This window comes from Phaenicophaeus curvirostris, chromosome 2 (assembly GCF_032191515.1).
Source record: "Phaenicophaeus curvirostris isolate KB17595 chromosome 2, BPBGC_Pcur_1.0, whole genome shotgun sequence".
NCBI classification, from domain to species: domain Eukaryota; kingdom Metazoa; phylum Chordata; class Aves; order Cuculiformes; family Cuculidae; genus Phaenicophaeus; species Phaenicophaeus curvirostris.
In genome coordinates, this window is record NC_091393.1 from 39,657,225 (window position 1) to 39,669,250 (window position 12,026).

At 49.6% G+C, this 12,026-nt stretch overlaps 1 protein-coding gene across 3 annotated transcripts; it reads left to right on the plus strand.

Annotated features, from left to right (window-relative positions):
• The first annotated feature begins 124 nt into the window (after nucleotides 1-124).
• On the plus strand, nucleotides 125-8,783 carry VGLL2 (vestigial like family member 2). 3 transcript variants are annotated; one of them, XM_069851751.1, is made up of 4 exons: nucleotides 125-246; nucleotides 2,193-2,478; nucleotides 4,730-5,242; nucleotides 6,201-8,783. In XM_069851751.1, exons 1-4 carry the CDS (start codon nucleotides 130-132, stop codon nucleotides 6,242-6,244), a joined length of 960 nt encoding a protein of 319 aa, XP_069707852.1. In that variant the 5' UTR covers nucleotides 125-129; the 3' UTR covers nucleotides 6,245-8,783. The 3 variants fall into 3 exon arrangements, with proteins under 3 accessions (XP_069707852.1, XP_069707853.1, XP_069707854.1); XM_069851752.1 differs by having other exon boundaries at nucleotides 6,363-8,783; XM_069851753.1 differs by lacking the exon at nucleotides 125-246 and adding an exon at nucleotides 387-519.
• Nucleotides 8,784-12,026: the final 3,243 nt, after the last annotated feature.

The window sequence follows — 12,026 nt, forward strand, 5'->3', positions numbered from 1 at the left end:
ACGGGGGTGTCGTCTCAGCCCAGCTCGGTCTCATCCCCCCTCACTCCTCCCACCAATGAGCGGTGCCTCTTTAACGCCCGGGAACCTCCTCCCCTCGAAGCATTGCTGCACTTTGCGGAGCGCGAGTTGATGAGGAAAAAAATAATTTCCGTGCCGCGGGCAGACATGAGCTGTTTGGATGTCGTGTACCAAGTGTACGGCCCTGCCCAGCCCTACTTCGCAGCAGCCTACGGCTCTTACCGCCAGGTACTCGCGGGGGGCAGCGGGGGAGAGGCAGCGGGTGGGAGGGGTGTCGCCTGGAGGATGGCCGTCTGGGGCCTTACCAAAAGGAAAAAGGGAAAAGGAGAAGGGGAGGGGAAAGAAGGGGGGGGTGGGGGGGTGGCAGCCTGCGATGGTGAGCGGAGCAGAACCGTGTCCCACCTTGGCGCGGAGCTCGGCAGGGAACGTACCCCGGCGGAGACCGACGGACAGCGCGCTGCCTTGGGAGAGAGAGACTTTAACCCTGAGATGGCTTTTTAGGTATTTTTTTTCTCTTTTTTCTTGTGGTTTTTTTTTTTTTGGTTGGTTGGTTTTGATTTTTTTTTTTTTTTTCTTCATCTTTTTCCCTTCCCGGGACGGGCTCGGGGCAGCGATGCCGCGGTTTGCCGGGAAAGGCTGCCCGGGATATCGCTCCCTCCCGGAGAACCACCGGGAGCCGCTCCGAGTAGCGGGGCGCTCCGCGATTACCCTCTGCAAGGTCGGGAGCGCCAAAGGCTGCGGGCTTTCCGCGCTCCGGCTGCGGAGGAGGCGGCCCCGCTCCCCGCGGGGATGCTCCGCGCTTCCCGGGGCTCCTCGGAGGCGCGTCCCCGTCCCGTCCCCGGGGCAGCCGGCGGTGGCTGTCGCCTGCGAGACCCGCGGCTGCTGGGTGGCCGGGAGCCCCGTCTAGTCGCGGCGGCTCCGCCGGCCACCGCAGGTATCAATGAACCCTCGGATTTCGATAGGAGGATCCCGGAGGATCCCGGGGCTGCCCCCGCCGCGGCCGCGCACGGTCCCGCGTGGATCCGCGCTCCTCTCCCCGCGCTGCACCTGCTGCGCTACCGCTTTCTCGTTCACCCTTTAGCTTTCTCTCTCGTTTTTTTTTTTTTTTTTATTTTTTTCCTTCTCGAAATGAATTCTTTCCTCCCTCAGCAAAACGAAAAAGGCGCTGTGCGCGGGGAGCCGCCCGGGCGGGGCGGGGAGCAGCCCCCGGAGCGCAGGGTCGGGGCCGGGGCTCCGCGCAGCCCCCGGGCGGCCTCTCCGGCGCTCGGCAGCGGGGCCGGAATACCTGTTACTAATAGCAAATCATAGAATCATAGAATAACCAGGTTGGAAGAGACCCACCGGATCATCAAGTCCAACCATTCCTATCAAAATGATGCCTGCCCCCCCACCTGGACGCCCCCTTCCCGCACGCGGCTTCGTGACGTTATTTAGGGGGGCTGATGGTTGGCTCGGTGGCCGAGCGGAAAGGCGAAGGGGGTGACGTGATGAAATATCTCGAGTGTCTCGGTCCGGGGCTCTGACCCGCCCGCCCCACGGCCGAGCCCGGGCTCCGCGTCCTCGCCTTTATTCCTAAGGAACTCCCGGCAGCTGCGGACACGCATGAAGAAAAGATGGGAAACATCCAGCAAACTTCTCAACGCCCGTTGTTTTGCCACCCAGAGGAATGCAGTAAAAGCAGAATAATCTTGCAGGAAATACCTGGAGCTTCTTGTTGGACGAGGGAAAGCGCTTTTTTTTTTTTTTTTTATTTTACCTTGAAATACACTTAAGGCTGCCAGGATATTTTGACTTTTCCCTCCTCCTCGCCGCTGTAGGCGACGGGACACTCTTTGTGGCAGGTTTTGCCCTCGGTCACATCAGTGTGAGCCGGGGTGCAATGTGCGGGGCTTCACTCCGGGGACCTGTGCGTGCGGCTCCCGCCTGGCTGCCCCTGGCCCGCACGGAGGCTCCGTTCAGGCCGGGTTTCTGGCCCCTGTAGCTCCGTTTGCAGCCCCTCGGGGTGGGTCAGAGACCCGGCTCCGGGAGGGGGTGCTCCTAGGGGACGGCATCAAGCTGCTGCATCCTCTCGGAGAAGACTCGGGAACACACCTTGCTGCGCCCCGCTGCGTGACTGGCTCTTATTCTCTTTCTTCCCTTCCTTCCTTCTTTCCTCCCGTCTCCCTTTCCTCCAGAAACTCGCCTTTTACTCCAAAATGCAAGAAGCCCCGGAGAGCGGCGGCAGCGCCAGCGGCTCCTTCTCCAGCCACCCCGCGGCCAGCATCAAGGAGGAGGACTGCAGCCCCGAGAAGGAGCGACCCCCCGAGGCCGAGTATATCAACTCCCGCTGCGTTCTCTTCACCTACTTCCAGGGGGACATCAGCGCCGTGGTGGACGAGCACTTCAGCCGGGCGCTCAGCCAGCCCAGCAGCTTCTCGCTCAGCAGCGCCAAAGCGGCGCGGAACGCCGGCTCCTGGCGGGGTGAGCATCCCCGCATCCCCTCCGCACCCCCTCCGCACCACCTCCGCATCCCCTCCTCATCCCCTCCGCATCCCCTCCACATCCCCTCCACACCAGCCGGGGGACGCTGAGAATCATAGAATCATAGAATAGCTTGGGCTGGAAGGGACCTTAAAGACCATCCAGTTCCACCCCCGCTGCCGTGGGCACGGGCATTCCACCAGACCAGGCTGCCCAAGGCTCCATCCAACCTGGCCTTGAACAGGGATGGGGCAGCCACAGCTTCCCTGGGCAACCTGTTCCAGTGTTTCACCACCCTCATGGGGAAGAAAATCTTCCTAATGTCTAGTCTAAATCTGCCCCTCTCTGGTTTATACCTGTTCCCCCCTCATCCTATCACCACAAGCCTTTATGAATAGTCCCTCTCCAGCTTTCCTGTAGCCCCTTCACGTACTGGAAGGTCGCTATAAGGTCTCCTCAGAGCCTTCTCTTCTCCAGGCTGAACAAGCCCAACTCTCTCAGCCTGTCCTCATAGGGAAGGTGCTCCAGCCCTTGGATCATCTTTGTAGCCCTCCTCTGGACTTGTTCCAACAGTTCCATATCCTTCTTACATTGAGGATTCCAGAACGGGACACAGTATTCCAGATGAGGAACTTGACTCTTACAAAGGGAAAAAAAAAAAACCTTTCTGCTTATGCCCTGCTGCCTGCACATAGGGAGGCAGTTGAGGGAACTGAATCATCTTTACATCTCAGGGGTCTTGGTGGCTGCAACCCAATAAGTTGCACAGAGACCCCCTCACTATTACTGTGTGAAGTGTCTCCCCTGCTGACCCTGCTGGCGCAGCTTTAAGTCTAGCGCAGTGGTAACTGAAGATGGGAACAAAGCAAAAGTGGGAGCCATCTCACCAGCTTTCCACCACTAAAAAATGGAGCATATATGTCCCTGTATCTTGCCCTACATGTAGCACCAACCTGGTGGCTGCTGGAGCAGAGATAAGGGCCCTAAATTTCTGAAAATGAGGGCTTTCAGACCTGGCCATACTGGTGGCACTTTGCTGATGAGCTGATGCGCAGCTATGCCTGTTTCACCCAGGATGGGACTGTGAGGGTTCCTGGAGCAGAGAGCAATAATCTTCCCTGTCCTCTGCCTGCCAGAGACTTAGTGCAGGTGCTTCTTTTGAGGCACTTTTGGGGACCCTCCCTCACGGAACCAACTGCTTAGCCAAGAGCTGGTTTCCCAGCTGCTCCATGACTTGCTGTTAGTAGATTCCAAGAATTGAATAGTAGTTTAACTATTTCACAGGTGAAAGATATTCAGTGCTAGAATTGGTGGCAGGAAAGGAAAGTTGTTTGCTTGTCATGAACCACTCACTTCCCCTTCTTCTGAGTAGGAATGGTTGGACTCGATGATCCGGTGGGTCTCTTCCAAACTGGTGATTCTATGATTCTATGATTCTATGAGTAATGCCAGGACACAGAACTGACATACCTCTGTTAAATGTGTAGTAGGAGCACAGTTTTATTTGTCTCAGGAACACTGTGCATTCCCAATTAATAATGTGTCATATGTATCTCCATGCTCTTAATAATTATTAGTCCATCCTGCAGGTGGCTTACCAGGTAAAGAAAATGCAAGGTGTTTGTCCTGCCAAAGTTATGCAAAATGCAATGTTGTCCCCAGAGTTCTACAGAATGCTTCCCAAAACATGCTGGTGGTATATCCAAGGAACAGGCTTAAGTCCATTGTAATGGGTGGAAGGAATTAGCCTTAGATATTTAGAAAATTCATGCTGGTCCTTAGTCGCATCTCATGCTGTTCCTGCCCACTTTGAAACTGCACTGAGGAAACAGCAGCTTTCCTGGCAGGGTTAGGCATCCTCCGAGGTGCTGAGCATAAATGCTTAGACAGAGAGGTTACTACAAAAACAGACAAGAAAAATTCAGCCCTGGAAATTGTTGCAGTACATAATAGCTCTGACTTTGTTTCCCCTACTAAGGAAAAGAGAAGTTTCCTTCACCTTAGGTAACAGCCTTTTCCCTAAATACTAAGAAACCTGGAGCAAATAGTTTCAGTTTCATGGATAAGCCCCAAACTAGGTATGTTGGATGTTCAGCTTGAAAGGAATCTGCACTTGCTGGGAGCAATTTCTTCTGTTTGGCAGCTTTTGGGGGGATAGAGGGCTGATTGGAGGGGATGTTGGAAAGGAGATCAGGGTTTGCTCTGCGTGCTCATGGTTGCCTTTCCTTTCTCTCCTACTCCCTTCACCCAGATGGCTCCTTCCCGATGAGCCAGCGCAGCTTCCCACCATCCTTCTGGAACAGCACGTACCAGCCCTCCTCGGTCCCAGCCACCCTGAGCAGCCCCCTGGCAGCTGCTGCCCACAGTGAGCTGCCCTTCGCCGCCGCTGACCCCTACGCACCCGCCTCTTTGCACGGCCACCTGCACCAGGGCGGCCCTGAGCCGTGGCACCATGCCCACCACCATCACCACCATCACCACCACCACCCCTACATCGGGACACAGAGCACTGCCTATCCCCGCCCCACTGCCATGCATGAAGTCTACGGGCCCCACTTTGACCCCCGCTACGGCTCGCTCCTGGTGCCCACCGCCTCCGTCCGCCCCCACCGCCTCACCCCCGCCTCTGTGCCCACACCCGTCAGCCCCCCCTGCGAACTGGGAAAGAGCGAGGCAGGCACGGCTGCAGCCTGGACGACGCCGGGACCTTTCCCCAACGCGACGGGGGACATGGCACAGAGCCTCGGCCTCAACGTGGATGCAGGTAAAGAGCTGCCCTCTGCCCCTCCTGGTCTCCCCCTGGCTCAGTTGCACCTCTGCTCCCCACCTCCCTCGCACCATCCGTAGTAGTGGGGAAGGACCCTCCTGTGGTGTGTTGGATGGGGTGCTGCTGTCAGGGAATAAACGGGAGGTGAAAGACTCATGGCAGACACAAAACTTGTGTCCTGGGTGCCCTTCTTGGGGCTCTTAGGCCAGGCAAGCGAGGCAGGGGTGGAAAAGGAAGGGACAAGGCAACACGTCACCCCCCCAACAACATTTGAATTTCTGGCATCTTCAAATGTGCCCTGAAATTTCTGTGAAATACTCTTGTCCTGGCCCTGCTCCTGCCTGGAGCAGCAAGAGCTGGGAGCAAGACGGAGTTGCCACAAAGGTCACTCCTTGCACCCCTCCATGGGCTGCCCTGCGGGTAGGAGCATGGAGAGCCACAGTAGAGTTTCATAAATTACCTTATCTCCTTATTTATTTTTTTATCCTAGTTTTTGAAAATAAAACACAATTGCATTTGCTGAGGAAAAAAGGCAATATTTTTCCACTTGTACTGGTATCCTGTGCCTGGTGGGATCCCTGGAAGTAAGGCAGTGTGGTGACAAAAAGGCGACACAGGCATAGCCAGTGGCGGCAGTTCCTGAGTCAGTGGTTGTAGTAGAAGCAAGGAAAATCTGCTTGGCGGCAGTTCTCCGTGCTGAAGTTGGGCTATTGCAGCCACAACTGGCTCCTGGCAGCAGCCTCACTTTACACAGGAGGCAGGTGTGCCTGCCTGCGGTTTAGCTTGGACTCCTCTCCTTGCTCCACGGCCTCCTGGGGCTCTGGGGAACTCATACTTCAGATTGATTACATTGATTCTCTGATCTCAGCTGGCAGAAATGCAGTTTATCTTTCTCTGTCCTTAACCGCTTGTACCTATTTTTCTTCTTCCCTTTTTTTCTTTTCTCCATTCTCAGGTTTGCAGCATCAGGATAAAAGCAAGGATCTATACTGGTTTTAGAGCTGTCCTTCACTCTTCTTGCCCTGGCTCTCCCCTGTAGATCTCTGCCTGTTAGACATGGTGGCATTCAGAGCTGAAATCGGGTCAGTTTGTAACAGCTTCTGATCTTGGTTTGCAGCTCGCCGTTACTCCTTCTGTGGTGGATCCCTTCTGAGCTGATGTGCTGACTCAAAGACTCCCAGATCTCCCCTTGCCCTTTTCCAAGCCCACCGTGGCCCTGCAGCTCGGGGAAAGACAACAGGACTTAAAAGGACCTGGCATTACAAGGATGCTACTTTAGACTTATTTCGGAGAGGAAAACCCATCTGTTGCAAGAGAAGAGCCAAAGACTTTGAACTTCTATTTAAGCAAACCTGACACCCAGAACTGCAGTCAGACTGCTCTAAAAGAGTCAAATGACGTCATGGGTGGTGGTGCAAAACCACTGGCCTTCGTTCAGGGGGCAGAGGAAATCCTGGGGGTCTTTTTTTAGTGGTGTGAATATTTTTTTATGGAAGTGAAAATTATTTCTTGAATACAAACATGGAAAGCTACTTAGCAGTTTTGAACTGAATTTTTCTTTACATTACAGAAAAGTGAAAGTAGAAGAAACTGGAACTCATAAACATTTTCAGACTGTCGAGGAACTGGTCTGGTTTTTCAGCTTTGTGGTTGTGAGTGGCAAGTGTCTGGCCAGGGCCAGCTGCCCTGGGCTTACAGAGATGCAGCTGTTCCACGCACAACTGCTCAAACCCTAGAAAGATGAAAACCAAGGTGGCACTTCTCAGAGACTGGCACAACTTTTGCATTGGATTTATATCAGTTGTTTGGTTGTGGTTTTTTTGTTTGGTTGTTTTTTTACAAGAAACATTTTCTGATGAAAGTAAAACCCTTTTCTAGCAGGGGGAGGAAGGAAACCAGTAAAGAACAGCTCACCCTCAGTCCAACAGTCTTTAAGGGGAACACCAGAAGGAAAGGCACGTGATGGATGATAGGTCTGAGTTGCCTCTAACTTTTCTCTTTGTCTACCTGTTGCTGTCATTTTGTCACTTTAATAATTGTTTCATTTTGGCTTTTTTTGAAGGAGGGAATTAGATACCTATTTAACAGTAGGAAAGTTGCATTAAAGGTATCTCCTTATTTCACTCTCTGTGCTTTTATGAAGAATTAAAGCTAAATAAGAGAAATGAGGCAAACTTGAAATTTCAGGATGAAATAGGAAATACACCTGTCATGTGGATGAAGTGAGTTATTTTATTACTTTGCATTGAAGATAAATAGAAATCCTAGAATTGAAAATATTTTCTTACTGAGAAAAATAATGTTAAATACAAAAGATGAGAAAATGCAAGGGTGTTGCAGTGCTACATTTTAGCGTACAGTGTATCTGGGTTAAAATAAGGGGGCTACTCCATAGTAATAATCATAATCATAACAACAACAAATGTTTCCTCATAAAACTGATATGAGTGAACTATAGCATTCAGCATTGCCTTTGCACGGATAAATTAAAATGGTCTTGTGGGGTGATGAATAATTAATTGAAGAGTGCAGAAATGACAGTTTCCCATAATATTTGCAAGCTGACATTTTTACAGGCACAGCATCTGACCGCAACAATACTGTGCTATGTTTTGTTCTATTTTTTTCCTTAATGTAATGTTTTTGATGGCTGACAAAGTTCAATGCGTGTAAGAGGAGAATCCTAATGTTACCCCTCTGCCACTAGGAGAAGCAGTAGAAAATGGACTTTGTGCCATGATGAGAGTTTTTACCTTCTGACCCTCTTACATAATCTGGCATAATGCTTGCCATGTGTCGGAGTTATGAATAACCAAAACTGTCTTCTCCTAGGTTTCAGCTTGGCAGTAACTCCATTTGTGGCAAAGATTAGGAATCCCAGTAGTAAGAATACGATAAGGCACTGTGAATAAATACCATAAGAAGCTGGCAAGCAGCTGCTTTGAAATACTCTGGGTGCAGAGCATCCCTGGCCAGAGCTCGGCAAATAGCAGGAGGTGACTTGACACGATTCCTTCAGGCAGATGTAACCCTGAGAATTTCACCCTCAGCCTCCAATTAGCCAGAGCCTAGACAAGCTGTAAAGGGCAAGGAAAAGACTGCAGAATTTATATTATTGGTTAAACCAAAAAAGATTTGAAGCATCTATCAAGAAAGAAGGCAGCAGCACTTCGCAGAAGAGAAGTAACTGAAAGGGGCATTTAACTTTCTTGCTGCAGAGGCTTAGAGATAACAGGATCATTCGGTGAGCATTTGACTGTGAAATTTTTTAGGCTGTTTTTAAAGTTTTTTTGAAATTATTAATCAGGCTCCAGCATTGTTTGTGTTACACCACTATTGTTTCATTTTCCTTTCTTCTTTCCTCCTCTCCTCTGCAATTCCTAATGAGAAAGGCTGGACAATATGGCCCAAATACATTTGGAATTATTCATGTAAGCACAAACCAGTAATTTACTTCATTAACATTTATAATTCATTTTGACTGTGAACATAACAAGCATGAGAATTTGTGCAATGAATACATGAATTTTGGTTTCAACCTTTGTTCTCCAGGTACTCTTTTATTGTTGTATTGTGAAAGCATCCAAACATTGTGGCTCAAGGCATTAAATGTTACACAAACAACTTCTTAGAAATATTCCTATGCTGCGTGGACTGCAGTCTGAAAGCACACGTGCCCTGTTTTGGCTAATTCTTGCAGAGTTTTCCTCATTCTGCATTATCCTGACTCCAGGAGAACTGCTTACAGCACCTACCTTTAAGGCTTGGGTGCGAGTCTTTGCAGGACTGCAGCCACAGCTCCTAATGCTGTAACACTGCAAATAACCTCAATACTGTTTCACAAGTCTGTTTTATTCCTCTTTGCATCGTAGATTAATTGCTTAATAATGAATGCCTGCAGGAGGGAAATCTAGAAATACAAAAGGAAGGCTTCTTAGGTGTTACATATGTTATATGTCACAGAGCAGGGCTGTGGATATCTGGTCCTGCAGCCTGGAAAGCAGATCCTCCTGCTGCCCCTTTTGCAGTTGTGCAGGGGTTAGCACTGGCTCAGACTCTCTAGCTGCCCACATGACAAATAGAGCTGACCGTCTGGGACTGGCAAACAACCTCAGCTCTCAACCCTTCTGTGCAGAGACCAGGGAAAGAGGCAGAGGTACAGGATCTGCTGCAGAGCATGGCATCAACAGGCATAGCAAGAATACCTGCTGCCACCAAGTGAGAGCAGTTTATAGGAGTTTGCAAAGTCAGCTCTGGGTGAATTCATTGCAGGTGTTTATTTGCCATTCTGAAAATAACCGAAACTTCAGAAATCACAGAAGAATACCATTTTAACCAGTTTCAAGCTTAACAATTATCTACCAAGAAAAATATGGAAGTGGGGATGGGGCACAATATTTGTGGTCATGGTCTCCATTTTATTTTGCAGCTGCACAGCTGCAGTTACACGAACGCAGCACAGACCTCTTTAGACTCATCTATATGTGTCTCTGCACTTACAGTCTAATGTTGGTGAGCTTTAGGCAACCGTAATTCCTGCCTCCTTTTTCTGTGTGTTTTCCATCCACCTCGAGTGAAGGAGGAGGAGGGGAGGAGACAGAGGGTGAAAGAGAGTCTGAGTAATACCCTGTGCCTTGCCTGGACTGTGCTGCCTGTCTCTGGGGAAATGTATCTGCCCTGTCTCCTCCTTGGGTCAGGAGGGACTGCTGTCCCTTCTCGCCTTCCCTTTGAAGTCCTATTTAAGTTCATGACAAGCTATAGTGAGGGCTTAAAAGGTTGGTCCTTTCCTAGAAGAGACGAAAATGCTGCTGGTGGTTTTGGATGCACCCAACTTCTCTGACTGGCAATTCTCATGCATCTTTTTCTGAGGGAGGTTTGTAATTAACGTGCCCTTTTGATTACAGAAGGGTGAGCCAGCTCCTCTAGGGGATTGTGATGTCCTGGCTGGCTTCCCTGGCCTGCCACTCAGAGGAGCAGTTGCAGCAGGGGAAGGAGAGAGACTTGTGGTGCAAATATTTGAAGAGTGAGGTATTGATTTTGCAGGATTAGGGAAATGAGAATATTGAATAGTTTAAAAAAAATGAAAAAAAAATGAAAAAATAAATGCAAAAGAAAAAGCTATACTTCATTTAGCATCCATGGTTTGGGGCTACCACCTTTGGAATTGCATTGTTAATTTAGTTCCCAGCACAGTTAGATTGTTCTCTAAACTGACTGTACTTACTAGCAGCTCAGGCTACTAGGGTCCCCCTATTCACATCCATTTCTAACCGTACAGGAAGAAATACCTTCACAGTGCAACTTCTACTGCTTCCGTAGCCAGACAGAAATCGAATCACATGCATGAAGACTGACTGTAAATTTTAACAAATGGGCACTGGGGGATGATGTGTCCTGTCCTCCTGCCCTTACCCTCTCCTGAGGGAGAAGGCAAAGGTGCTGAAAGAGTCCACACGGAGTGCAGGGGTACAAGGGTGTAGGACTGCACACCCCTCGGCCCCACTCACACACACAGGCACCTCCCTTTGCTGTTCTTGACTGCAGCTCACAAAAACACAGACTGACCAAGGACTGTAGAGTTTCTTTAGAGATGTGTGAATTGCTTACTTACATTTATGATAAAAGGATAAAAAATACCAGACAAAAGAGTTGTCCCACTAGGAGTGGTAATACCGTACTGGACATAACTGAGGGTGCCTCATCTCCCCACTACATAGCACATTCACTCCCATCCCACCTGGCCCAGGTACAGCTGCAAGGCGCTTTCTTTATTCATCACACCCCCCTCACTTCTTCACTTCTCCTCTCCTTGACCTCTGGCCTGAGCCCTGATGTCTCAGTCCCTCTCTGTTTTCCTGCCTCATCCAGTCTCTTCCATCCTGCACTTACTACCCAGCCCCACACTGCAGCAATGAGAAGCAAAAGAATGGCTTTAGGAGGGACACAAACTTTCCCACTAATGGAAAGTTTGCATGGTGTTGAAATATCAGTGAGAAACAGAACTGGACAAACATAGATGTTTTCTGGAAAAGCCAGCACATGGCCTCAATCCTGCACCATACCCTTGTGGCTGGAACCGAGCACTAATCCCCAGTCCAGTGGAACAACCTTTTTTCCACAAGCCGAGTTGCGACAGCCCCAGTTGCACACAGACACAAATGATTATTCTCTCTTGACAGACCTGCACAGCTCCCTCCTTGTGTTTAACTGCAGTCCCAGTGAGCTGGATCAGGAAAGAGACACTTGATAGCTGCTGTTTCCGTGGTTGAAATATTTGTGAAGTTAACGCATAATCTGAAAGCAGAAGCTAATAAATTATAGGGTGCTAATTGGGGCCGGAGTGGAGCTGTCAATCATATTATCCTAAACACACAAAGACCCTCATAACCTAAAAAGGCAAGAGAGCCTTCAGGAACAGCTCCCAGTTGTCACTAGCCATGACCTCCATTTCAGTGAGAGCACAGATAGTCAAGGCAGAGAGGTTATTCTGCTAAGAGAAAGTAAATCCCATGTTTAAGAGGGCACTTATATTTGGTTTTGTTTGCCCCCTTTGGGACCATGTTTCCCAGGACATTTTATTTTTTTGCTTTGCTACTTAAATTCCTGCTCTTGCAATAGTAAAAAACCCACAAAAATCTGATAAGAATTTGCAGTTTTTATATTTGCATAGTCCTTAAGATTAATACTAAGAAGTTTTTAGTCACTGTGCAATCTTTTTGCATATAAGCCTGTCTCCTAAAAGCTGTTTCTTGCATTTCTTTGTTTGCTTCTCATGCCCCAG